This window comes from Nanorana parkeri, unplaced genomic scaffold (assembly GCF_000935625.1).
Source record: "Nanorana parkeri isolate BGI_ZX_2015 unplaced genomic scaffold, ASM93562v1 scaffold1, whole genome shotgun sequence".
NCBI lineage: Eukaryota > Metazoa > Chordata > Amphibia > Anura > Dicroglossidae > Nanorana > Nanorana parkeri.
Window position 1 is genome coordinate 847,515 of NW_017306269.1, and position 23,918 is coordinate 871,432.

At 39.8% G+C, this 23,918-nt stretch overlaps 1 protein-coding gene across 1 annotated transcript in view; it reads left to right on the plus strand.

Annotated features, from left to right (window-relative positions):
- Positions 1-23,918, plus strand: part of USH2A (usherin) — a 534,204-nt gene that overhangs the window by 88,016 nt on the left and 422,270 nt on the right. Inside the window, exons 13-14 of the mRNA XM_018556052.1 lie at positions 6,767-7,405; positions 17,550-17,733. Of these exons, the coding sequence (XP_018411554.1) occupies positions 6,767-7,405; positions 17,550-17,733 (823 nt within the window). The remainder of the gene's footprint in view (positions 1-6,766; positions 7,406-17,549; positions 17,734-23,918) is intronic.

The window sequence follows — 23,918 nt, forward strand, 5'->3', positions numbered from 1 at the left end:
TATATATCTATATATATATATACGGTATATATTACTTTGCTGTGAATTATTTTGCTCTGTTTTAATCTTTTATTCCATATTTCACATATTAGGCAAAATCTTGCACCAACGTGACAGCTGGCAGCTCTATTCTCTGGGACTACTGGTCAGAATGTTAACTGAGTACCTAAAAATATCCCTACTTTCCTGCCTTCTTTTAAATATATTCTTCTTCTGAAGAATTTGTGTACTTTTTTTCTTCTTGTTTCAATTCTTGAAAAAAAATGTACAGTCTGCCATAAATGTTATTATAACATCTTTAACATAAACCAGTGTGTAACTTATAAAGAACATCTTTTAAACCAGGTCAAAACATCTTACCTTACTTTTCCAATTTTCTTCTTTTTTATTAAGTTTTACAAATTCAAAAGAGTGCTGTGCTTATCACAATTTTAAATGATCACATCCTTAGAAGGGTGTGAAATGATAATTAGCAGATAGTTATAAAAAATAATTGTAATATATTCTGAATAAATTTCAGGCCAAGCCCAGTAATGTTGTCATTAATCACTGCCTTGCTGCAGCCATGTTTTTTTTTTTCCTTTCTCATGAAAATACGGAATTAAAGCATTAATTTTTCACAAATTGATAGTGAGAGCAGTCCCCACCCCCTAGTCATGGATTATGCAAATGATGGAAAATAAATAGAACACTGCAAATAGAGAGCAGTTAACTCTTCAGAATTAACCCTTTATGTGCAAAGTGCAGATTAAATATTTTATTCTTTAAAGAATCAAGTGCTTTAATTTGTTGACTTTTATGATCTCTGTTGCACATTTTACGAAGTAGCATATTTTTTTGAATGGATGTTATGATAATGTTCGGGCTATGACCGCAAAGGGTGACAATGAGTGCAAATAGATGGAGGCTCTTTTCCCATTCCAGGGTGATTTCCAACTGACACCATAACGTAGATTTTTAACTTTCATTGTAATATAGTTATAGAAACAGCAAATTTTCTCCTCATTTGGGCCTGAACTAAAAAAAAGTGAGGATTTGCTGTTATAGCGATAATTTAGAAATATAAATTGTGCCTAAGCATTACCCTGAAAAATGGGAACCTTTTATCTGGGAACTACTGTAGTAATAACTGTGTTACTAATAACTGCTGGGCATTGGTAGTATTAACCTGCCGGGGAACAACTCGGGGATAACTGTATTACTAATAACGGTTGGGCACCTAATCATTAGGCACTGTAGACTAGGTATGTTCAGATACCAAATACCATACTCGGTACAAGTACGTGTACAGATACTTTCCAGCTCCAGGACTAGACCAGAGAAAAATTCAAAAGGAGGCAGCTGCCAATTTAAGGAGCAGACGGAGCTCCTGGGATTTGTAAATCCCCATTTTAATGCATTATTTTTGTTATAACTATATATAAGTGATGCACCGATACCATTTTTCCAAGTACAAGTCCTGATACTTGCCCAAGTGTTTATGGATACAAGTACTGATACATTTTTGTTTATTGTCATGTGACAGTTTTTCAAAAACAATACAGACTTATGATTTCAGGACAGTGGTGGAACACCAGAGCTAGGTCCCAGCTGCAACTTCTCCAACCCTGGTAGTTCTCTTGAAAATGCCAAGTATCGGCACTGGTATATGAACTGGTATCTGGAAATCCCTATAATGTAGATGTATGCTTTAAAAACTTTGGTTATTGTTGGGCACTTGGTGTGATAGTGCGGTCATTTCAAATTATATCTGGGCCTGAATTAAATTTAAAAAATATGTTTTCCATGAGTGGGAATGAAACCTCATGTACATCTTGCTTAATATATGCATTTCTTGAACATGCGTTTGAGGGTGAATACTTTTGCGTTAGATGTGAGCTAGTTGTTTGCTTGGAAGCCCAGATTCTGGATCTAAACAATCAACTGGCAATACTGCAGAGCATAAACAACAGGGAAAAGAGTTTGCTTCTGACTCATCAGGTTCTGGTGGAAGGCGGTATAAAGGAGGAGGGGGATATGGAGGGGTAGGATCCTGAGGTGGGTGGCTAGGTTACTGTTAGAAGGGGGAGTAGAGGGAAGAGCACAAGAGAGGCCAGTCCTTAATTGATAGACCCCAATAAATATGCCAGGTTGCATGATGTCAGGGGTGGCAGTGCTGGAGCAGGATGCTTTCCCTATCTGCAAGGGCAGTGACTGCTCCAGTAAGGATGGGAGCAGGAAGGATGAAAAAGGAGAGACAGATATTGGTGGTAGGGGACTCTATTATCAGATGGACAGACAGTGTAAGCTGTCAACGGGATCGTGGGCATCGAACAGTCTGTTGCTTATCAGGGACTCGGGTTCGACACATTGCGGCGCTAGAAAAAGTCCAGAGAAGGGCAACAAAACTAGTTAAGGGGCTGGAGGACCAAAGCAAATGAGACAAGGTTGCTAAATTTAAACTTGTTCATGTTGGAAGTGAGACGATTAAGAGGGGACATGAATTTGATGTACAAAATGTTTAGTGGTGATGGCAACATCAGCAAAAAACCTTTTGTGTAAACTCCCTAAAAAAGACTAGAGGCCACCATCTAAAAATAGTGGAGAAAAGATTAACCACAAAGGGCATAGAGGCTTTTTTTCAGTCAGAGTGGTTACATTTTGAAACTCTTCCACAAGCAGTGGTATCAGCAGATAGTATTTAATAATTAAAACATTATTTAGATCCCTTCCTCAGAGACCATAACATACAGGGCTACAGGTACTCTTAAAAACTAGACCACACAGGGACTCATATATGCACGCACGCACGCACAAACACACACAGACACACAAAGGTTGAACTTGATGGACCTGTGTCTTTATTCAACCTCAAATACTATGTCAGATGGTGCTATGTATTGGAAAGGGCTCATCAAGCTTATTTAAAAGTAAACCGTACCTAGACCCCTTTTCTAGGAAGTGGACCTCCTGGGCTTGAAAATAATCAGGAGCACCATGAAAGATGAAGTTTGAGCTGTATTCTGATTTTCATGTACAAGTTTAAGTCACCATAGATGAGCCCCTGCAAGAGAGAATAGGGTCTAGGATAGAGATCATAATTACGGTCTGTAGCATGGTATTAGTCCTCTTGGGTTTTCCGTGCCCCTTTTTCCTGTCAGAATGGGCTGCCTTCCCTGCCTACCGTTGGGGCTTGTATTTAAAGCGGTGAGGGAGGGGAGTAGGGATTAGCTCAAAGTTTGACCCAAACATTGGGCAGGAGCTGAACATCATATATAATAGCGGTATTTCTTGAGGTATAGTGGTGTCATCATTGCCCAAATATGGTCACATGGCCATATTTAGTCAATGATGTCACCACAATCGCTGCTCCTTCTCATATTTCACAGTTGACAGCTTGAGGAATAGCCATTACTGTGGGTGGGTTGATGGGTTTTTTCTTTCAGTGCACTTCATTTGATTGATGAGGGTAGTGCACTGTGGGAATTTTTTACTCTTCAAATTTGGTTTTGTGAGTGAGTAAGGATACTGTGTACCTCTTACTCAGTCATGTACGGGGTTGTGGCATCTAAGGCCCTCCTTTTTTCTTATTTTCTCCAACTACCCCTCTTCCCACAGACTCCCACAACCATCAGGGGGAAGAGGTCCTTGCCCCGGTAAGGTTTCTTTCATGTTGCAGGCATGTGGCCTGGTATGGTTGAGGGAGTACATGCTCTCCCCCCTACTTTTCTGGCCTGCTAGGCTGCTGCTCAGATAAGGGTATGGAGTTCTCTTTCAAAATCCATACCAAACCTGGAGGGTCCTCTTTATAACACCATAAGGGAAACCCTGCATCCGTTTCCAAATTTTAAAGGTGTGGTATGGATGAAGGGTATCCTCAGCCACTTTGTTTACAAACAGAACAAAGCAGCCAGGTGCTGTCATTTGGCAGTAATTTTAAAGACATTTAAATGTCTGTTTTGCAGTAGTAGGTTCTATACATTGCACAGATGTGCCACTTCACGGTGCAGGTTCAGGTCATCCCCAAAGCTAAATGTTATTTAAAGGAATTGTACACTTTTATTGTCCTTTAAGAATTAATACAATCACTTCTCCCAGCCAAATTAAATTTGTAAAAAAAAAGTTATTTTTGCTTTGGAAAAAGTCCTCCAGGGTACTGCCCAGGTTCCCATGTCCTGTGTTTGTCAATTCCCTGCATATTACCCTAGAAAATTGTCATTAATTATTTATATAATTAAATTCCTATTGACATCATCAAGGTTCAGATTTGGCACCCAAATTTAAGTAAAGTTTACTGAACCTTACTCAAACCGAACCAATGTACATTCAGCTTATCACTAGTAGGGAGCTTAAGGAGATGGGAAGTAGTTCCTTGTTTGTAACACTATGTACAGTATAAGGTAAGATGTTTACACCTTTAATGTCCTCTGTATCACAGCAATTGAGAAACTGCACAAATAAGAGATAGAACACCGCTTTCCTGTTTGGGAAAACATGTAGGCCTCAGGTCTGTAGTTACAGGAAATGCAGGGTACCCACAGTTTGGAGTGAGACTTACACAATGCACCGTGGCTCCACAACACACCTCCCGTTTTACCTAGCATAAAGGAAAGGTGTTATGGGAATGCTTCTGTTAAGATAAATGCTGGACTGGTCCTGTGTTCTCTTGGAGATTAATAGGCACAGTCAATACCTGGGAGTATGAATATAATGTCAGGTTAAGGTCGGGTATTAGTGGTGGTTTTGTGAAGAAGAGTCCATCAGTATCGGTGGCCGGAAAGGTTTCTGTGGCACACTGGCCATCTTAGCCCCCATTCATGGGCCCCAAGTGTGGAGTGGGATCCTCGATGGACTTAACATTTACCACTAATAAATGAGAGGCCTCTTAAATAAACTGCAAATGAGTGATTCCCGACTAGACCTATGGCAGTGTGAAATGTGGAATCTGAGATTGCGTGGAACTCAGGAACTCTGAGGATTTAGTGTCTTGGATACACCATTTTTAAACTTTCTTTGTGGGCCTCCGGCCCCGCAACTGACTTAACAACCTGCCACCAGGGGACACCACTACAATTCCCTGTGAAGTATCTGTATTCCCACAACTTCAAACACAACTCCAAGCAGAACATGAATGAGTACACTGAATATTGGTCTCTTCTTGTGGTAAATGTTGCTAAACCATGGTACACAACAAATTGTGTCTATGTCCAAAGGCAAACCGTAAAAAGGTTTCCTGGCACACTCACAAGCTAGCATGTAAAAAAACTTGTCTCACCACTAAGGTTAAAAACAGAGGTTTGGATACACGTCTTCTGCAGAAAATGTGAAAGCCGCACAGTCGCGCCAAAGCACCTCTGATAGTGCGGTCCTAACTCTTAACTATGAGAGTCTCCATCTTGGAGCACATGGGTCAGAAGATAAAATTGGGTGCAAGTCTGTCAGGTGTGTCCAAAGGCAGATACTTACAAGGTCCACACAGCACACCAAACCCAAATGTTTCACCATTTAGGACTCGGAGCAGAAAAACAAATGGCAATGTTTTTTTTTACAGAGAATGCCAGAGTAGTTGTCAGTATATCAAAAGGGATCTTCTATTCAGATGCATTATTAAAGTGTCATATAAAAACTTCTGCTTCTGGCAGGGAAGAGTCTCTTTCTTAATGTACAGGTGATGCGTCACTGTCTGTGCCTAGAGAAGGGGACCTTCTTCTCTATGGTTTATATATGACACTTCAATAAAGTATTTGAATAGAAGAATCATTTCATATGCTGAATACTAGACATGTGCACTGCCAAAAAAATTGTTTTGTTTAGTTCTGATTCAGATTTTGTGTTATTTCGTTTTTCAGGATTCGGGTGTGAAAGTCAATTCGGATTCGGACGAAATTCGTTAGTGGTAGTTCGTTCGAACGTTCGTTTCGTTTTCGTTTCCTATTTGTTTCGTTCATTCGTTCGTTCGTTTGCAGCAAAGTGACATTTGAGGGGGAAACAATGTTTTTCTCCTTCTCTAATGTCACTTATACTATGGGATATTCTGTGTCACAAAGCAGTGACAAAGATGTTGTTGTTCAATGCCTATAAGTGTTTGACTTCTTTTAAAGTATAGGTAGGTAGAAAGATGCCAATACAGAGACTTATGAGGAAAATAAATATCCCTTACACACTCTTGGTAATTAAACAAAGACAGAAAGAAACAATAATATATGGCAGGCACATGTCTATAATTTTTCAGACACCCGTCTGCAAAAACTCATATTACTGAAAAGGATGCTTTAAAATAATTTTGCTGGTCACCTTAAAATTATCATATATTGGAATAAGAAAATGATCAAATATTTTGTTGTTTGGTTGCTATGGGAGCTGATTTGTACCAGCACAGCACTGCCCCTTATACAATGCTTGTACTTGGTCATGCGACATCAGATAACATGACTAGGCACAGGAGCCACAGGGTGGAAAGTTCCCTGATCTAGAGGCTGTCAATAACACTCTTCTGCTTGATGTAAGAATTACAGTAGCTGGCTGTAGAGATGGTTGGCCCCTTAATGAAATTGGAGCCCAGCAACGGTTGCAACTGTTGTGACCCATTAATTCTAAGTTTAAAATGTAAGCCTATTTGTTAATAACAATACATTACAAAGTGATTTGTGTTAATACTACATATTTTCCCTTTTTTACAAAACTATAATTCTCCTTTAATCATAAAATGAAGCAGCCCTTTAATTACACAACCGTATTATTCCTCTGTAAGTGCAATAAACATGAAACATATTTTTTGTCATTGCAGGTCCTCTGTGTGATCGCTGCAAACTGGGCTACAAACAAGATGTATTAGGCCGAGAGAGCTGTACACAATGCATGTGCGATGCTTATGGCTCCATCAATCAGTTCTGCAATCCCACCAGCGGACAATGTAAATGCAGAGAGAATGCCAGTGGACTCCGCTGTGACACCTGTATTGACAACTATTATAGGTTGTCTGCTGGTGGTTGTAAACCCTGCGAGTGTCACACTGAAGGGATTATCCCTGGAACAGTTTGTGACGCTCTGACAGGCCAATGTGTCTGCCAGCTCAATGCCGGAGGAAGGCAGTGCAATGAATGCCTGCATGGCTACTACAAATCCACACAAAATGGCTCCATGTCTTGCCTGCCCTGCCAATGTGATGGATCTGGCGCCATAAACGGCTCACAGGCCTGTGATAAGTTAACAGGACAGTGTTTGTGCAAGGCCTCCGTAACAGGGTCACGCTGCAGTGTTTGCATAAGCCATACCTTCAACCTAACAGCTGTGAATCTACTGGGCTGTCAGGATTGTGACTGTGACCCGTTTGGAAGTTTGCCGGTTTCAGTCTGTGACCCTATTGATGGGCAGTGCCAGTGCATGCCAGATTTTCAAGGCAGAAGATGTAGCAGATGTAAGCCAGGTAAGTGTTTAATATGAAGCTGACCAGCAACAAAAACTTTTAAAAGGCACTGATTTTATGCTTTATAGCAGACTAAAGCCAAAACAACTTCTTAGTTTTGAAAAGAAGTGTAGAATGCTGTCAGGTGTTTAGTGCCGTCCATGCCCTCACCGGAGAGATTCACCCTTTCAATTTCCTGGTGACCACTGAAAATTATGGAATATCTAAAATGTTATAATTGTCCTCAGCACAGGGGGTGGGGGGCAAATCATCCAGTAGAACAGTGCTGGCACAAGGTTCTCTGGCACCCAAAGCAAATATGACAAAGTGCAATGCATAGGCAGGAGGGGCTCCCACTGCAACTGTGCCTTCTTATACCACAGGCCCAAGGGGGAAGATTCTCCTGTCTTTGCCTCAGCCCAGCCCTGCAATGGAGTTTCAGGGCCAGGAAATTAAGGGAAATTTTCCAGTGTGACACAAACATAATACAAGAACTGACTGAGGTTTTAACCCTTAGCTACTCTATCCAAAGCTTTAAAAGTTGGCTTTAGATATACTGTACCCTAATTTACTAGTTGAATGGTATGTGAAGCTTAGCAATTAACTTATTTGCTACCTTTTGGTTTATTAAAAAATTAGAAGCTGAGTGTATTTATGGCAGATCAACAGGTATCTATATGTACTTGCAGGGTCTTTAAAGTATTAAAACCTAGTTAATGTGCATGTATTGTGGAGACATAGTACATTTGTTTTTTTCTTTATTTTGTCCTGACCTACACTTTAAGATGTTGCCATGTGTGCTATAAGAGGGGAAGAGCCATTGCTTTGAGCCTTAGCACTATATCTGTTAGGGCGTCATCACTTGCTGGCAACAAGTGGTAAATGTGGAACATTCATGTGTAGTATTTCATACTTGCCATAGTAAAATGAAATACATTTTTTTTTTAGTTCTATGCATAATACATGAAGAAAATATATTAAAAAAAAAAATCTTTAGATTCCCATCAAAGCTGTTTAGAGGGGCACCTCTCCAGTCATAGTGAGCACTGTCTACATATTGCTGAGGGCTGCTGAATGGAAAATGTCACTTCTGGTTTCGAAAATAGCTTTGTGGGGCAGGCAGCACAACAGGATACCCTGGCATAAGCAGTCCCAAGGGACTCTGGGAGAAAATCTTACCATGTTAATAAAGTGATCCTGTAAACCCAATGAAAAAAATATCTTTCACCAGCATCTGACACAGCATAATCTACTATGTCAAATATTCATATTAGTTTCAAGAATGAGTTTGTCTAACCAGCACCTAGAGTAATAAGTAAAAAGGTCTCTTTAGAGGATTGTCGTGTTTTTACATTTCCAAAACCTAGTCACAGATGCACAGTTTAGCAATCGCAGTTCATGGATCATGGTTCAATCATCTAACCAAAGTGTCTCTCATGTGTTAATCATGCAAGGCTGATTTTATGTTCCCTGTGGTCCACTAAAAAGTAATGGTTTCAGAAGCTGAAATGTTTAGGACATTAACTTCTACTGTGCCATCAATGACGGCCTGGCGTGGATATCAGAAAGGGCAATGGCCCCCCACACTGGCATGATATAAAGATACAGGACACTTAGCCACCAGAGAGAGCTTTGCAAACGGCTCCTCGAGCTACCCAAGCCCTATTTTCAGTGGTGCACGGTCATGAATTATGAATTACTCTTCTGTTTACAAACATAATATAAAGTGTCTTATAGCTTTCATATTTGAAAACTTACTGTTTCGCTCAAAGAAGAACTAAGCTAAGAGCTTTTTAGACCTAAAATGGCAGCATAATGCAAGATTCTAGCATAGGTTTGTTTTTAGCACTTGCAGGCCATCGCTCTTTACTGGCCATGTAAGACTTGAAAATTGTCCCTTAGGATACAAATACAGTATATGGGCATCATTTCACAGTGTTTTTTCAGCAGTTCTCAGTCTACTTAAATATCCACCATTTTACTGTGGTGGTTGCAGCAGAATGAGCCAGAGCACAGTGTATTGGCATGACTGCCCGTGGTTCAATTACAGAGGGTGCGGGAATGGGTGACAACACTGCAGATGAGTATACCTGAGTATCCAGAGTCACCCTAGCATAGTATATGCTTGTGGATATATCCTATGATTAGATTATACCTATGTTCCACTGTTCATGAGTTGTTTCTTTTATTTGTTTATGATGTGTCTGTGGATATACTCTGCTGGTCCAAATTAATTGCAGTACTTTATTATAAAATGGATTGGAGTTTTTTACACTACTGAAATATGTGCATTTGCATACTTGGCTTCAGTCGTTATGTTTCAAAAATATTTATATAGGTAATAACATACCTCCTTAGATCCACTTTGTGTGAACAGTATCTCCACTTGCTTACTTTGCAGAATCCACAGGCAGCTTAACTCTTCAATAAGACACAGATGTTGAATCCAATGTAGTTTTACTTCTAATAACTGGAATACAAAGGATGCTTTTCTAGTCATTTTACTGTCATTGCTGTAAGATGATTCTGATGTCTATCTGATGTATGCTTAATCACTCACAAGTCTTGTATTTAGAGTTGGTGTCTCCTGTGTCCTTAGCATGAGTTTTGAAAGAAGAAAGGGGTGCCTTGAATTTTTGCACCTGCCGTTTAAACTCTGCTTCTCATTGCAGCGAGTAGCACTGATAACAATCCAAGCTAGCTCGGTCCTTTGGGCATAGGCATTGTTGTTACAACCCTCAAACTGTATTTTGAGCACTCTTCAAATGTCTCTTCCATTCAGAAGCATGATAAAAGAAAGAGAAGGATGGTGTCATGTACCTGGAGCAGATCAAGTTGAAGAGGGGGCTTCTCTTGCACTTCTCGTACAGCACCCCTGGAAGTGGTAACAGTAAACGAGGATGCAGAATAGCATGATGACCGATGTTGCAGGCTGTCAGATATGCATGCTTGGGAGTGGCCAAGGGACATGCACCATAGTATGCACACACACAAATGTCTGATTTGATCTTCTCACACTGGAACACACTAGACCTTCTTTAAAGATGGACTTGATGTTCCTCCATATACTTTGTACACACTTTTGCCCATTCTTCCTGGATATTGTAAGGCAATTTTACAACAACTGGGTTCACATCTTGTGCAGTGTCTAGGCAGGTAGGACCTGGTAGATCTGGGTCTTCCTTTTTTTATTTCAAGCTCAAGAAGATCACCCAGTTGCTGGAACTTCTTCTTGTCTCTGTTGGACAATCTAGGAAAGTCCTCTAATCTTTTGAAAAAAGCAAGTTCTATTAGTTTAGGGCTGTCATATGTTTCCTGTAGTCTAGGTGTAGGCACTTTGGCACTCCAGCTGCTGTGGAACTACAAATAGCAAAAGTAATTTAAAGACTCTGACAGCCACAAGGATGACTCCCAGAGCAAAATGCATGATTAATGGTTTGCATCTTCACCACAGCTGAAGTGCCGAGATTGCCTGCTGTAGTCTCTCACATGCAAGGCTAAGGTTCTTGAGACTTGTTCCTGGATGTGAACAGTTTTAAGCCTCTTAACACAGTTTCAGGACTTAGGGCCTAACCAACTGATCAAGTTCTTGCATAGGTAGGAAATTGAGGTTTTCAATTACTCACTTGAATATTGACTTCTAGGGGGTGATTTACTAACCTAAACACACACACACACCAGGTGTGTGTGATTTTCACACAGCAAAACGTATTTATCAACCAAAAAGTCTCTAAAAGCATATTTCCACTAATGCCATATATGGAAAAATCATGCACATGATGCATATATAATGCTGCTTCACAGTTTAGACAAAAATGGTTAGCTCATGCATTTACATTCCTTGCATTCATCAACGCAAGCAACACAACATAGAGCTAATTTATACAACATCACCTTGGAATTCCTTCAGGGCTTTGCACAACACACCTGCTGGGTGTGTACACATTACAAAGGTGTTTAGATTCCACCCATAGATCATGCTGGGAGGGAACACACTGCAGAGGTGTATACACGTTCGTGGTGTGTTTATAAGGTTAGTAAATCAAACCCCTAGACTTTAGTCCCCTGGGTGATTGTCAAACTTTATAGGGTGCATATGAATACATTTTCTGCGGGTCATGTACCTAACAAGAGCTGACGAATCAGTTCATTTAGGCTTTGTTGTGGCAGGTGCTTGTTTACCATTGCTGAAGCTGGTGGTACCTTATAGCTGATGTTTAGGTGTTGAAGGGAAGAATGGAATAGCAGATGGGTTCAGTCCAGGTGAAGGCTTGACATCTGGTAGTCTTGATGTGTGGATTTTGAGAACCATGTGAGTGGTCCCGGAAGGTTTTAAGATAATTTGGTAAATTGGGCTCAGTACGGTCTGTGATGGCACATAAATAACTGCATAGAATGTTAGTAACTTGGGATGCAGAGAAGTGTCCAATGCACAAGGGTAACCTGTGTGGTTGATTGTTGCATCTTTCCTATAGGTGAATGCACTGTGGGTTGGTGGTCCTGTGTAACTGGCTGCCAAATCAGCTACTGAAGAGCATTATGCATTCTCACACACTAGAAAAAATGGTATCCAATCTTAAGCCATTATAGTCCTGATGATGGTCCTAGTCCTGGTCCTGAGGAAGTCAGAGTGCTGGGTGCAGGTTGCAAGAACATTGTGTGATTTAATAAAAGGTATTACTCAACATAAAACAAAAATAAAGAAAGAATTGTACAGGACCTATTGCTGGGCCAGAGTTGGTCAAACACCAGCAAAGTGTGGCTTCCCTGAAGACATGAGTCTTTAGGGAATGCCTAAAGGCAGACAAGGTGGGCGACAAACGGACAAGTTGGGGTAAAGAATTCCAGAGGATGGGAGAGGCTCTAGAGAAGTCCTGGAGGCAAGCATGGGAGGAGTACCACCCATCTCAAGGGAAAAGTTGGGGGAAGGTGCACGGGCAGGAGGAAATATCAGGAGCTCAGTTTTTGAAAGATTGAGTTTTAAGAAGTGTTGCGACATCCAGACGGATATGTCGGATGGTAGATTAGTGACACAAGAGGACACAGGGGGTGAGTTGTGGAGTAGAAAGATAGATTTGAGTGTCATCAGCATAGAGATGGTATTGGAAGCCATGCAAGGTTATTAACTGACCAAGGGAGGTGGTGTAGATAGAGAAGAAAAAGGGTCCAAGGATAGAGCCTTGGGGGACCCCTACAGAAAGAGGAAGATGAGGGGAGGAGTTAGAATTGTAGGTGACACTAAAGGAGCGCTTAGATAGGTAGGAGGAGAACCACGAGAGAGCAGATTCTTGTAGCCCAAGTGACTGGAGTTTTTTGAGGAGGAGCAGGTGGTCAACGGTGTCAAAAGCAGCAGAAAGATCTAATAGCAAGAGTAGGGAATAGTGGCCTTTGCTTTTAGCAGTGAGTAGGTCATTAGTGAGTTTTAGGAGGGCGGTTTCAGTGTGTAGGGGGCGAAAGCCAGATTGTAAGGGGTCAAGAAGGTTGATCAGCGAGGTGGCGACTTAGGCGGCTGTAGATGAGGCGTTCTAGGAGTTTGGAGGTGAATGGGAGTAAGGAGATTGGTCTGAGATAATTGAGGTCAGTAGGGTCCATTGAGGGTTTTTGGGTATTGGGGTGACCAGGGCATGCCTCAGAGGGGAGGGAAAGATTCCAGTAGAGAGTGAGAGATTGAAAATGTGAGCCAAAGAGTCTAGGATAGAGCAGGAGGGTGACCGAAGTAGCGCTGAGGGAACAGGGTCCAGGGGGCAAGTGGTGAGGTGGGTGTCAGAGAGAAGCTTTGTAACCTCCTCTGTGGTGACAGGGTCAAAAGAGGAGAGTAACAAGTGTGATGGAGGGTCTGGTACATGAATAGGGGAAGGTGACTGCACAGTGATGATCTGATCCCTAATTGTATCTATTTTGTTTTTGAAGTGAATGGCAATGTCCTAAAACAGATTAGATGAGTGGAGTGATTTTGACTAAATTAATTTCACCGCAAAATGACAAATTTACCAAAAAATAAAGAGGCTAATGAGGGTCAATTGTTTAGCACAAGACAAAGATCCTTCATAGTTCAAATGAGCTTCCATAATCCTCAGGAGCCATTGCACCCGTAAAACCCCACCAAAAAAACCACCTAATTTTGCTTTCAAACTGGGGCATTGAGAATCTCAAGCAGTTTCCTATGGCAACCAATCAGCTTATCTCTTTAGTTTGTTCAGTAAAGCGTTGAAAATGAAAGATAAAACCTGATTGGTTGTGGTACACAGCAGCTACAGATTCAGTCTGCTCCAGTTTTGATAAATTCCCTTCAGTATATTAATTCAGTTACAATATAAATAATTATCTTTTCATGTGTTTTTTTTTTTCATGTGTGTTCTGTCTAGGGTATCTATGATATCTTAAATTAAATATATATGTATGTAAATATATATACTTCAAAGAAACAATACAAAAGCAAACCTTTGTACAATTAAAAAAGTGCTTATCTGTTGTGATGCAGATGTACATTGGCTAATGACACTGCTCACATGTTAATATAAATTTAACAGGAAAACGTTCAGTTGGTGCTTTTAACCTTTTTTAAGATTATTGAAAAAAACCTCTTTCAAATCTGTAGAGGGAATTTAGCAGCTTTTCTGGCTGGAGGATCAAAATTAATTGTACTTAAAAAATGGCCCACATATACTTGTAACCTGAAATGGGTAAAATGTTAAGGGAATACATTTGGTTCAAGTGAAATTTATAGGCAATTTGTTAAAGTAGGAGTGCACATTAGAAGGTGCATTAGAGGCACGTTGGTTTAATATGCCACTCAATAACTTGAGCAGAGGTTAAAAATGCAGCTTAAACTCCATTAAGTATATATTTTAAATGTTTTAATTTAAAATTATTTGGGGTGTGCACTAATAAATATGACAACAGCCTGTTTTTTTGGTCTCCCTTTGAATGCCTCCCCCAGTGCAAACTAACCAATTGACATTTGCTGCAGGCACTTAATCAGCGGAGACAATGTGAAGGCGGGGAATGTGATGTCAAGATTTCTCAGGCCTTGAGAGCAAGACACTAGAGGTTTATTTGGGTCTAAGGCTTTTTAGAATTTACAAGTAAAAGTGTCTTTTTTAAGACTCAGTAGAAAATTGTTAGATATTAGTAACTAACTTTTTCAAACCTGCAAATAAAACACAATAGCATTTCAAGCTTGCCTATAGCTCAGTGAAGCAGCCCATTACATTAAAGGTCTGCAATTGCAGACATATTGCAATTTAAATAAACAAATTGGGATTGAAATGTAATATCTAGTGGAAGATGTTACATTTTAAATGATTAACATCATTATTTATTATTTTCTGTATGCAAAAATAAAATTGAATTTTTGTTTAGTCAGATATATATATATATATATATATATAAAAAATATTGAAGCCAGTGGAGCTCTAGGCTCCTTTGCACATGTTTCCCTGGCAATTTTTTGCTGTTTTTCCTAGAAAAGTATTTTGTTCACAGAACACAATAACTAAACTGCACACATAACTGAAATAACTCTCCTTTCTCCCTGCTCGCAACAGCTTCATACAGATTTTCATTTAGAGGAAGACAGCCTGAAAACAAAGCAAACAGTTCTTTTGGTGCTCTCATCATGCTCTAATAATGGTCCGCAAAACAGTGGTCATGGATGTACCCTGTATGCTGATTATTTGTAAAATAAAAACTTTAATTTCTTTAAAAATAAATTATTAGATAGTAACAGCTATCTAGGAAAAAAATGGTGCTTTGCCAGTCATTTGGACCAAAAAGTCGGGGCTTGATACTCTAGGTACCTCTGCTTTAATGCTGAAAGTAGTTGTTTTTTTTCTAATGACAACTGAAGAGTCTTAACAAATAAATGGAACAAAGGTCCAAAACATGCCCATGACTTTTCAGTCCTTTTTGACCTACCCTTACCATACAAAAGATCTATCTTCTTCTTTTAGTATATCCTATATAGTAAAGACTGCCACCCCACTGTATAGAAGCCAGCATGTGGGAGTAATATGCAATTACAACAAGTCATTTTCATTTGTTTATGCTGGGAAGGGTCTGGTTCAAAGGGCCTCACAACATTATCTGATATACAACTTGAAGAACTCAGCCTAAAAATGGTCTCTGGATCAACAGCAAAATCATGTTTTCTGTTTCAGGTGAAGGTGAAGTCAACAAAACTTCTCACCTGCACTTTTCTTTTTCTATCCTTTCATGGACCATGGACACAACAAGCGCAGCTCTATGCTGATTTAGCTGTATCATGAGGAGCCTGTTTTCTGCAGTCCTCAGAGAGAGTTTTAGAGATTGAGATATTTCCATGTTGTGGCACCACTGCTGTCAATCTACTTTTCAAATCACTGAATAGCTTAGTGCTGATCTCTAGTTAAGAGACCTTTTGGATTTGTTAAAATGGAATGTTAAGATTTATAATTTACACTATATAGCCTAAAGTTTATGGACACCTGACTATCTCACCTATATGAGTTTGTTGTTGGACATCCCATTCCAAACAATATGGGCATTATATGGATTTGCCTTCACTGACCGACAGACTGAGTGGATCTTAAAAAAAAGAAAAAAACTATTTATATTGTGCATGTGTGTGTGAGATTGTGTCTGTGGTTGTGTGTGTCTGTCAGTGCTTTTTAGGGGCCTGTTCACACTTGTACAGTGCATTAATCGAACAGTCCTGTGAGATTAATGCACTGTACCATGCAATCGCACCTACTATGCGTTCTGGTGTTGGAGGTGTGTTGTGTTGATATTCATTTGAATGGCACCCCAAACGCACCTCCCGCCCACAGTGCAATCGCCCGCTTTGCGATCGTGACCTAATGACCAAGAACAAAGGTGGGTCCTTAGGCCACACAGGTTGAGAACCACTGCTATATTATTACCAGTACCCTTCATTGGGAACCCAGGAGAAGGCTCCACATACTCTTGACCATATACGTACCGTAGGTGTGAGGTATAGGTGCATAGACCAGTTTTCAAGGGTGGTAGTGCTCTGAGGGTGGTAAAATGATCAAGCTATCATTTTAACTGTATCATATGGCACCTTTATTATACTTTCTATTTAATATCAACTTTACTTTTTACTTTTTGTACATAGTACATATTTACTATGAATGTAAATATAACATGCATACCAAAATATTTTTAATGAGTGCCCTACATAGATTATTAAAAAAAAAAATCAGACTTTCAAGCCAATAAAATAAATTACCTGCTTTTCCAAACATTTGCTCTTGGCTTTGATACTGTAAACTCCTGTTCTGAGTGACTTTGCAAGATGTCACTTTCTTGGAAATGTTGGCAAGCAGAGAGGTTTCTGGTTGACTTGTAAAGTAGCCAAAATTGTAAGCAAACCTGTTTTCTGCGGCAATGTTTCCTGATCTTCTGTTTTCTTGAAAAAAACATTTACAAAGTACAGTACAGTAATCCCCTACAGAAATATTAAAGTACAACTGCGGTCTAATTAAAAAGAAAGTTACAGAGAAGATGTTGAAGTCATGTAATATAGTAAATTGACTACTTTTTCTGTGTTGGGAGAGCAGCTGATACACTAACAGCTCTCCAGTAATCAATACCATCGTAAAATATGGGTCTGACATAGTAAAGCTTATGTGCGTATGTTGGTGCATTGATCGTGCGCTGACAACCAAATCATATTCTCACTATATTTATTGTGCACTGTGATGTGCGCTGATATGCAGTCAGGTTGTGATTCGCATGTAAATTTACTAAGACACGTGTTTCTGAATGAGTTGCCAGTCTTGTGTAGGCTGCGCCAGCCTGTTCTACTATGGGATGAGAAGATGTTGCAGGGGGTGTAGCTATCAGCATGGTCACTGCTGATTCACAAGTATTTAACTTGTCAATCATCACCTGGCCACATCTAGTCTTGTTTTTAAAGCTTATGCATCACATAGTATCTGGATTTGGTACTTGTTTAGACTGTCATGCACGAGCCTTTCTTTTTACTTTAAGATTCTTTCTACACAATGTATGAAAGTGTCTAGCAGTTCTCCCAACAAATCAGCCTTTTCTCTTACACTGAGTAAAATCACAATAATGGAGAACACCTTTTAGTTCCGTAACTAAACACATCAAAATAATATTCAGGTATTTTTAACAATGCCTTTTTCTTCATATTTTGTAGGTCTTTATTCCTCCGGTGATTGGGGAACAGGCTGTGTGCCATGCCTTTGCCACCCCAGAGGATCAGTTAATGCCATCTGCAATTATATCAGCGGTCAGTGCAAGTGCGGGGATTCCTCAGTATCTGGGGTAAAATGTGACCAGTGCAGTGACTACTTCTATGGATTTTATGAGGACACAGGAAGGTATTTGGAAATAACAAGTGCATTACTGTGATATTAATTGTGTTAAACCCTAGGAGTGTTCTAGATTTTTGCACAAATACAGTGTAGTGCCCTATGCTGTGGTCTGATCTTCGTCTGAGTCTCAAATAATAAAGATATTTTTATTCAAGCAAGCATGACGCATGACAGCCCCAATGCCCTGGACTGTATTTCCCATAGAGGAGCTTTGGCCAGTGTCTAGGTTTGCAGGATTAGAGAGGATTTGAGTTTATTTTGTTTCCCTCTTTCAGCCAACTCTGGACATTTGTGGTTAAATTGGGTAAGAGAACTGAGGGAGAAAGAGGGTACAGGATTGAGTCAGAATATTCTCTATATTTCTAACTACATGAAGCCATATTAGCACCACCGACCCCATATACTCACTTTACTTGTGCTCCTTATAGCTCCTTGCATATTTCTGGGTATGGAGGTGCATGTTACTTGGTCCCCTGTGATGCTACCTGAGACTAGTAGCCAGTCCCTTTTTACAAGCACTTTTAAATGACATTACTGCTCCCCCAGTTTGTCAAAACAGGCAATCTGAGCACCCACTGCAGAGGAGGAAGAAGCTGCAAGAGAGGGCAGGTAAAGTGAGTATAAGGGGGTCAAGAGATGCCCCCCCAGAGAGACAGGCAAGAGGACAGTGTTTCTGTAAGGCATAAATCCAGAATATTTATTTAAAAAAAAAACTAATTTCCCCAAAGCAGTTTGTATACGGGTTAAATGACGCATAGACTGTCATGGACATGCCCCCTGGTGGTGCTTCATTATGCATCCTGGACCAAGAGTGGACATCAAAATGCCTGCTAATGCTCTATCAGCCAGCCAGGTATCTTCTGTGCCCCTCTTTAATATAGTTTAACATTATTACATTATTTCCATACCCTGCAAAGCCCCAACTGCCATTCCACTGTCCAGTGAGACTGTCCCAGTGGCCACTAAGGGCTCTGTCATTGGGCAGGGGAATGTTAGACCCTCAGACGCAGACTTGTTGTGAGATCCCTGGAGCCACAACTTTGTTTAAAATCTCCTAAACATTTTCCCCTTGCTGTCCAATACATGCACTACTGTTTAGCATATAGAATAATTGACTGCAACCAGAGCCTCTGAAGACAGGCCATTATATCCTATGGCACAGGCCAGCTCCTTAGCTCATGGGGGGGGGAGCATAGCAGGTGATAAAAGTATAGCTGGAAGTGTAAAGATTAAAGCAGCACTGGGCAGGTTTCAACTGTCAATAATAGGTCTGAATATGGGGTCTGTAACATATTCTACATATTCGATAAGTCAGACTTTTTTTACACCTGTTCTTTATTAAAACTGGAAAACCTAATGTTTAATTAAAAAAATCCTTACAATTAAACATTTTTGCATTTGCATGCATGTTTTGCATTGCATCACTATTTAATTTTACATTTGTGTATTCTGAATTAAAGTACATGTAAACTCAATCATATAATCTTTACCATGTGACTGTAATATCAAAAGGAATTTTTAATTGAAACAATGACTGGTGATCCTGCCAGGAAGGTCCTTGTTCTGGCATTTCCTGTCTCCTAATTTTTTTTCAGTATTGTCACCACCTTGTCATATGCGCTACCGGTGAACACTATAAGTGGTCTTGTCAATGCGTATTGTAAAGGCATGTTACACTATTGTCACAAAAAGAGGATGATAAAAAGGTCAAAACAGATTTTTCTAAAGGAAAGAAATGACAATTGTTTATGGTACACAACCTTTGTCAAATTAAATGTCTTCCAGTTAGGGTTTAGATCTTCTTTACATGTATACTTAGCAGGCTAACTTGAATGAATGATAAATGCATAAATTATAAATGAACACAAAAGAGCTTTTTTTATTAGATTTTTGTGAATTTGCACTATGGGAGATTTCTATCTGCGTCTTTCTCTAGATTGCAAAGTAAAACATGTAAAAAATATAGTACTGTATAGTAATACATACATGAAAAATGATAATCTAATCTGTCTGTAAAAGCTGAAATATACTGTTACCCTACCGTTAAGACAATACAAAAATAAAAAAGGCAAAGAAGACATACAAAATACAGAAAAGTTTAACTTTGTTGCAAAATCTGATGGATGCATGAGAAATTGCAGCAAGCTTTTTTACATCACTGCCTTTGTTTGTAGTAATGATCAGATCAATGAGCATCACAGATTGCTAATATATATAAATCTTGACAGATTAGTGTTTATGAAATGCACTCGGTCTGAAAAGCTCACCCGCTAGAAAAAAAAGAAGCTTTTTTTTTTTAGATTGATTTCAGGGCAGGCTGCATCGTACCTAGAGAGTCAATGTAATAAAGGTTCCTCTGTATTAATATTACAAAAACCATTTATCCCAGGAAAAAAAATCAATACAACAATACATCTTAGTTTGGTTTTCGTTTTTCCAGGTTGAAATTGTCTTGTTGTTACGACTCATAATTCCCATTTAAATAAAAAGGGATATGGCAGTGTTGCACTAAATATTTCTTAAAGAACCAGCAGAATGTAAACTGAATTGTTCTGAAGAACAAGCAAAACTAAAGTATTTTTTAAAATGTAATATTAATGTAAACACTTTAAAATTGAAAATAAAAATGAGTGCAGGCATGCATAGTACTATATCTGTGTTAGCTTTTGCTTTATCCAATATATTAAATTATCAATATTATATTATCCATATGGCATTTTGCAGTCTATTCCATTAACTTTCTGAGCATTAGTAGGATTGGTGGTGTTACTTTCTGAGAAGAAATTATGTAATCATTCCCTCACAGGTAATTCTCTGTAGGAACTACTTTTTTTTTCTGCAGGAACCATTTGTTTAATAGGGTGGTTCTGTCCCCACCCTAATACCTCCGCTCTCCTGATTTTGTATCAGCCACTTGTTCCTTATTTACTAAATGCAACTGTCTATCAGATGAGAAGGAGAACATGGGGCAGAACTAGGAGAGGCCCCATCATTTTAGAAGCTTAATTACATACTAAGAGTAGAGCTGTGCTGTCAGCAGAGGTCAAACCAAGAGGTCATAGACAATCCTAGGTTGCTGCTATGCCTACACTACAGCTGGAATACCAGTGGAGAAAGACACAAGACACACAGTTGTTGGTGCTGATCTGTGATATCATATGACAAGGAACAGAAGAGGCTTGGTGATGTGTACCTTTTCTCTGTGGCCATGTTCTTTAATGCACTCAGGTCCATCTTTGAAATTGCCACTGACTTTCCTCTGTAAATGAAGCCTGAAAACAGTGGTTGCAAGCTTTATTGTACAAATATAGCTACAATATGTTTTGTTTAGGGCTTGCCCTTTGAACTAACCAGGTCAGTTTGTTGGCTAGAATTGCTTAAATAATTTACTTTCAAGCACAGTTATGCAATTAAATGCTGAAATGCATGGGTTACATCACTTTACATGTCCCTTTTTAATAATTAGCTCCACCTAGAAACTGACTTTTTATGCTGTTTTTGACAAAATCAGTGTAGGCCTGTTATATGTCTCAGGGACTCCAGTAGAGAGGCATCCCACAGCTGTTGTGGCCTAGGCCAGATTTAGTATTAGGTGCATTAGACCTGTGCCTATAGGCTACATATGCAAACATCTGGATTTACCCTGTATAGTTATCAGCCACACATTTCGCTCTATCATCAGAACATATACAGCCATCTTATATAATCCTATATACTGTATAGGTAACAAATGGTAAAATTTCCAATCCAAAATCCAATGATAATAAATGTCAAAATAAATGGATTCAATCTGCTCCCCTCTCCACTTTTTTCTTTCCTTTAGGCCAGGCCACCGTAGTATGAATAGGTACCAATTTATCTTTGGTTACTCTCATTCTCAGTGGCGAGAGGTAGGAGCTGAAGGAGAAGAGCGCAGTCCACACCTCCTCCCAGCTCTCTTCACCTCTTCAGGGCCACCTCGCCATTCCATCCTCTGGTTGACAACAGAAGTGACATTGCTTTCATTGCCCCCGTCAGTGTGCTGGTGGCTGAGTGAGAAGGAATTCTGGAGGTAACTGGTACCCAGTAATCAAACTGTTTCCCTGGGTAAGAGCCAAAGTAGATGGTCAGAAAACATGGACAATGGATGACCGGCTACAAACATGCTCCAGTGGTTGAGTAGTTGAGTGGATGAGTGGTTATTATACGAGACTATTAAAAACTCCAACCATTACAGTTCTTTTTACATATCAGTGCTCCCATATTTGTGCTCCATACAGCCCTCTTGATAATAACTGGCAAACACATTTGAAATCCCTCCTTGCACAATACATTATAAAGAGAAAAAATGCATAAGCAGAGAAAAGGACATGGACAGCATAGAATGAGGTACCGTAATATGGGTCATCATTTCTAGCAGTATAAGTACTGTGGTACTGCAGTTTGCAAAGAGCACATTTGTTGCCCTTAACAAACAGTGAGGGAGGGTGTTCCCAGGCTTTCCTTTTGTCACATGGCAGGGCCACACTCCAGTAACACTAAAAGGGCTAGAGGGCTGCAAAATATATACCAGGGGGCAAAATGTGGCCCTATGAGCACAGGTAGGGTAACGCGGGTTAAAAAAATCCAATAGGTGAATCAACAACCATCACCTGACCATATCAGAAATGTAATTATGTGTGGAGTCTACCTTTAAATAACCCTGCTGATATTTAATACCATTTTCTAAATTCCACTCTGTACCGCATGAAAGAGGAGACGCAGCCTGCTGTGAAGAAAGCTCGGCTCAGATCCTCTTTCCTGACATTTTACCCCGATGGAACTCTCACCAAGTGGTCTCCAGAGTGACCCACTCAACACCCTTAAAAATCCTGATAAAAGCCAAATCCGCAACACTGACTACAAATTTGTTTCATAGAATAATATCCCAACTGGGAATAAATAAAATGCATCATTTTGTCCGCCTCAGAATTTTATCTACCATTAAAGTCAAAAAGAACATGAAGAGTTTTTTTTTTTCCCCTCTCATCGTTTTAGAAATTCTATGAGGCATCTCCAGAGTAAATAGCTTCATTATGACCTGTGTTAATTGGCGCTGGCATATTGGAAATAAAATACAGTGTAGAGGTGAGCCGAGGATTAAGGAGATAATGTTAGCCACAAAACGACAAATCAGATGGTTATTTAAAAAATGGGGATACTGTTGCTTTGATGCAATCTAAAGGGAAACCAGAATGTTTTGAATGAAGCCTGAGGACTGCTGTGGCAGCCTGCATGACTGATAATGTCATCCGGGGGCAGAGGGAGATGATTAGCTGTTCAAAGTAAACAAGGAATGTCGTTACTAATCAAAGGTGATCTTTTAGCAATTCCCCCCAATTGTTTGAAGTAAAGCAAAAAGATGGGGCAGCAACCTTAACACGTCAGGTGACCCCTCACAAAATAGGTAAAACAAAAAAGGGCACATTTTTTCTCAGTGATGTACAATTATAGTGACTTAATACCAAACTCATACCAAGCCATAACAACCTGGTAGAGAAAATGCTGGTACTGTTGACCAGTCATGCTTAGCTGCATTAGGCAGTGCTTTTCATCTAACAAAAGGAGCTATGCTGACAGAAGCAGGGGGCAGAGTGATAAACATACACTGCCTGTCCAAAAAAAAGTCACCACCTAGATTTTGAGCAATTATGATCTGGGGTTGCTTCAGCTGGTCAGGTTTAGGTTCAGCAACGTTAAGTGCTCAAAAAATGAGATCAGCTGCCTATCAGAATATACTGAATAACCAGGTTTTCCATCAATGGATTTTTTCTTCCCTGATGGCACATTGGACATATTCCAAGATGACAATGCCAGGAATCATCGGGCTCAGATTGTGAGAGAGTGGTTCGGGGAGCATGAGACATCATTGTCACAGATGGATTGGTCACCAAAGAGTCCAGACCTTAACTCTTTGGGATGTTCTGGAGAAGACTTTATGTTGTTTTTTCAAAAGTCAGCAGCTAAACCCATTACAGAAAAATATTTTTGATTACCAATCTGGCTTCACCAGGCAAATATGTGAAGTCCAAAAGTGAAACAACATGGTCCCCCTGGGACAGACCTGAGAAGAGCTATTCTTCATTGAGTATGTGCTGGTCTTCAAGCACATAGTCACTGTGGCGGAGTGCCCCTATTACTCAGTGACAGGTATGGGTCCTTTTGACTTAGTT